Source organism: Perkinsus marinus (genome assembly GCF_000006405.1).
Source record: "Perkinsus marinus ATCC 50983 genomic scaffold scf_1104296930488, whole genome shotgun sequence".
Classification (NCBI taxonomy): Eukaryota; Perkinsozoa; order Perkinsida; family Perkinsidae; genus Perkinsus; species Perkinsus marinus.
The window spans coordinates 79,402-80,369 of record NW_003216064.1 but is presented as its reverse complement, the minus strand read 5'-3'; the positions used below and the strand labels follow the sequence as shown (position 1 = coordinate 80,369).

At 52.1% G+C, this 968-nt stretch overlaps 1 protein-coding gene across 1 annotated transcript in view; it reads left to right on the top strand.

Annotated features, from left to right (window-relative positions):
* Positions 1 to 95: 95 nt before the first annotated feature.
* The window catches only part of Pmar_PMAR006374 (hypothetical protein), a 1,205-nt gene continuing 332 nt past the window's right edge, over positions 96 to 968 (top strand). The window contains exons 1-5 of the mRNA XM_002786912.1: positions 96 to 205; positions 253 to 289; positions 335 to 586; positions 632 to 718; positions 952 to 968. Coding sequence (XP_002786958.1) covers positions 385 to 586; positions 632 to 718; positions 952 to 968 — 306 coding nt within the window. The 5' untranslated portion in view covers positions 96 to 205; positions 253 to 289; positions 335 to 384. The remainder of the gene's footprint in view (positions 206 to 252; positions 290 to 334; positions 587 to 631; positions 719 to 951) is intronic.

The following is a 968-nucleotide window of genomic DNA, read 5'->3' as shown; positions in this document are numbered from 1 at the left end:
TTTCTCACAGTTTGGGGATTTTTCCGTCAACGGATAAAATCGCACGCGCTGTAAACGGCGCGCATCATGCTAGTTGTAACGCTGGGCGATACATGAGCGAAACGACGGGTATAGCCGCCGCCTCCTCGGCACTAAACTCCATCACGGATGAGCAGCTTCTGAACATCATCCTACCATTATTACAGTCCAGGCGGGACTACGAGACGTGAGCCAACTCTATGGAAGGGCCCATGTGAAGGGGATCATCTTTAGGTGGTCATATCAGAGCTCGGGGTGAAGGACGAGCCGAGTAATGTTGGTCACTCGAGTCACTGAGTAGTTGCAGTCCCCTTAGGTATTCCATGGGTTGGTGTAGAGACCATCGGGAGTGTCTCTGAGGTCGACATGCGGTCTTTGCTACCGCCCTCGCCACCCAAGCCTCCTGTAAGGAAGCGGCCACCACCACCACCGTCGACTAGTCGGTCGGCGAGGGCAGCTAGGAAGGCCCAAAGGCGAGAGGGCTCCAACGATACATTATTGAGGCTTATGAGGGGCGAGGAGGTCCTGGACTCGACCTATGCTACTGTTTTTGATGATGGGAGACTAGGTGGGTCCATTGTGGTTGGAATGGTAGTGGAGGCGGACCTCTCAGGAGAGCTCGGATCGACAGTCCAGCACGCATCGGAGGCATCTTCTACTGGGCCGGAGTCTACTCATTCTGCGCCTTTCAATGTGCAGGGTAATAGCATTGCAATGCGGAGAAATTTTCTCAACCGAGATTATGAGATTTTCCGAAATTTCAGGAATTTTCCGTGAAAACTAGGCGGAATAAGCGTACGATAGGTTTGCCATTGGGAAACTTCCCAAACGGGCGACTCGAGTTCGCATGTAACACAAGATGTGAACGTAGTACTATGTGATAGTAGAGTCATGGGCCTTTTCCACTAGGGTGGAGTTTCTTCCGATTTGTAGGGCTCAAATTCTCCGAT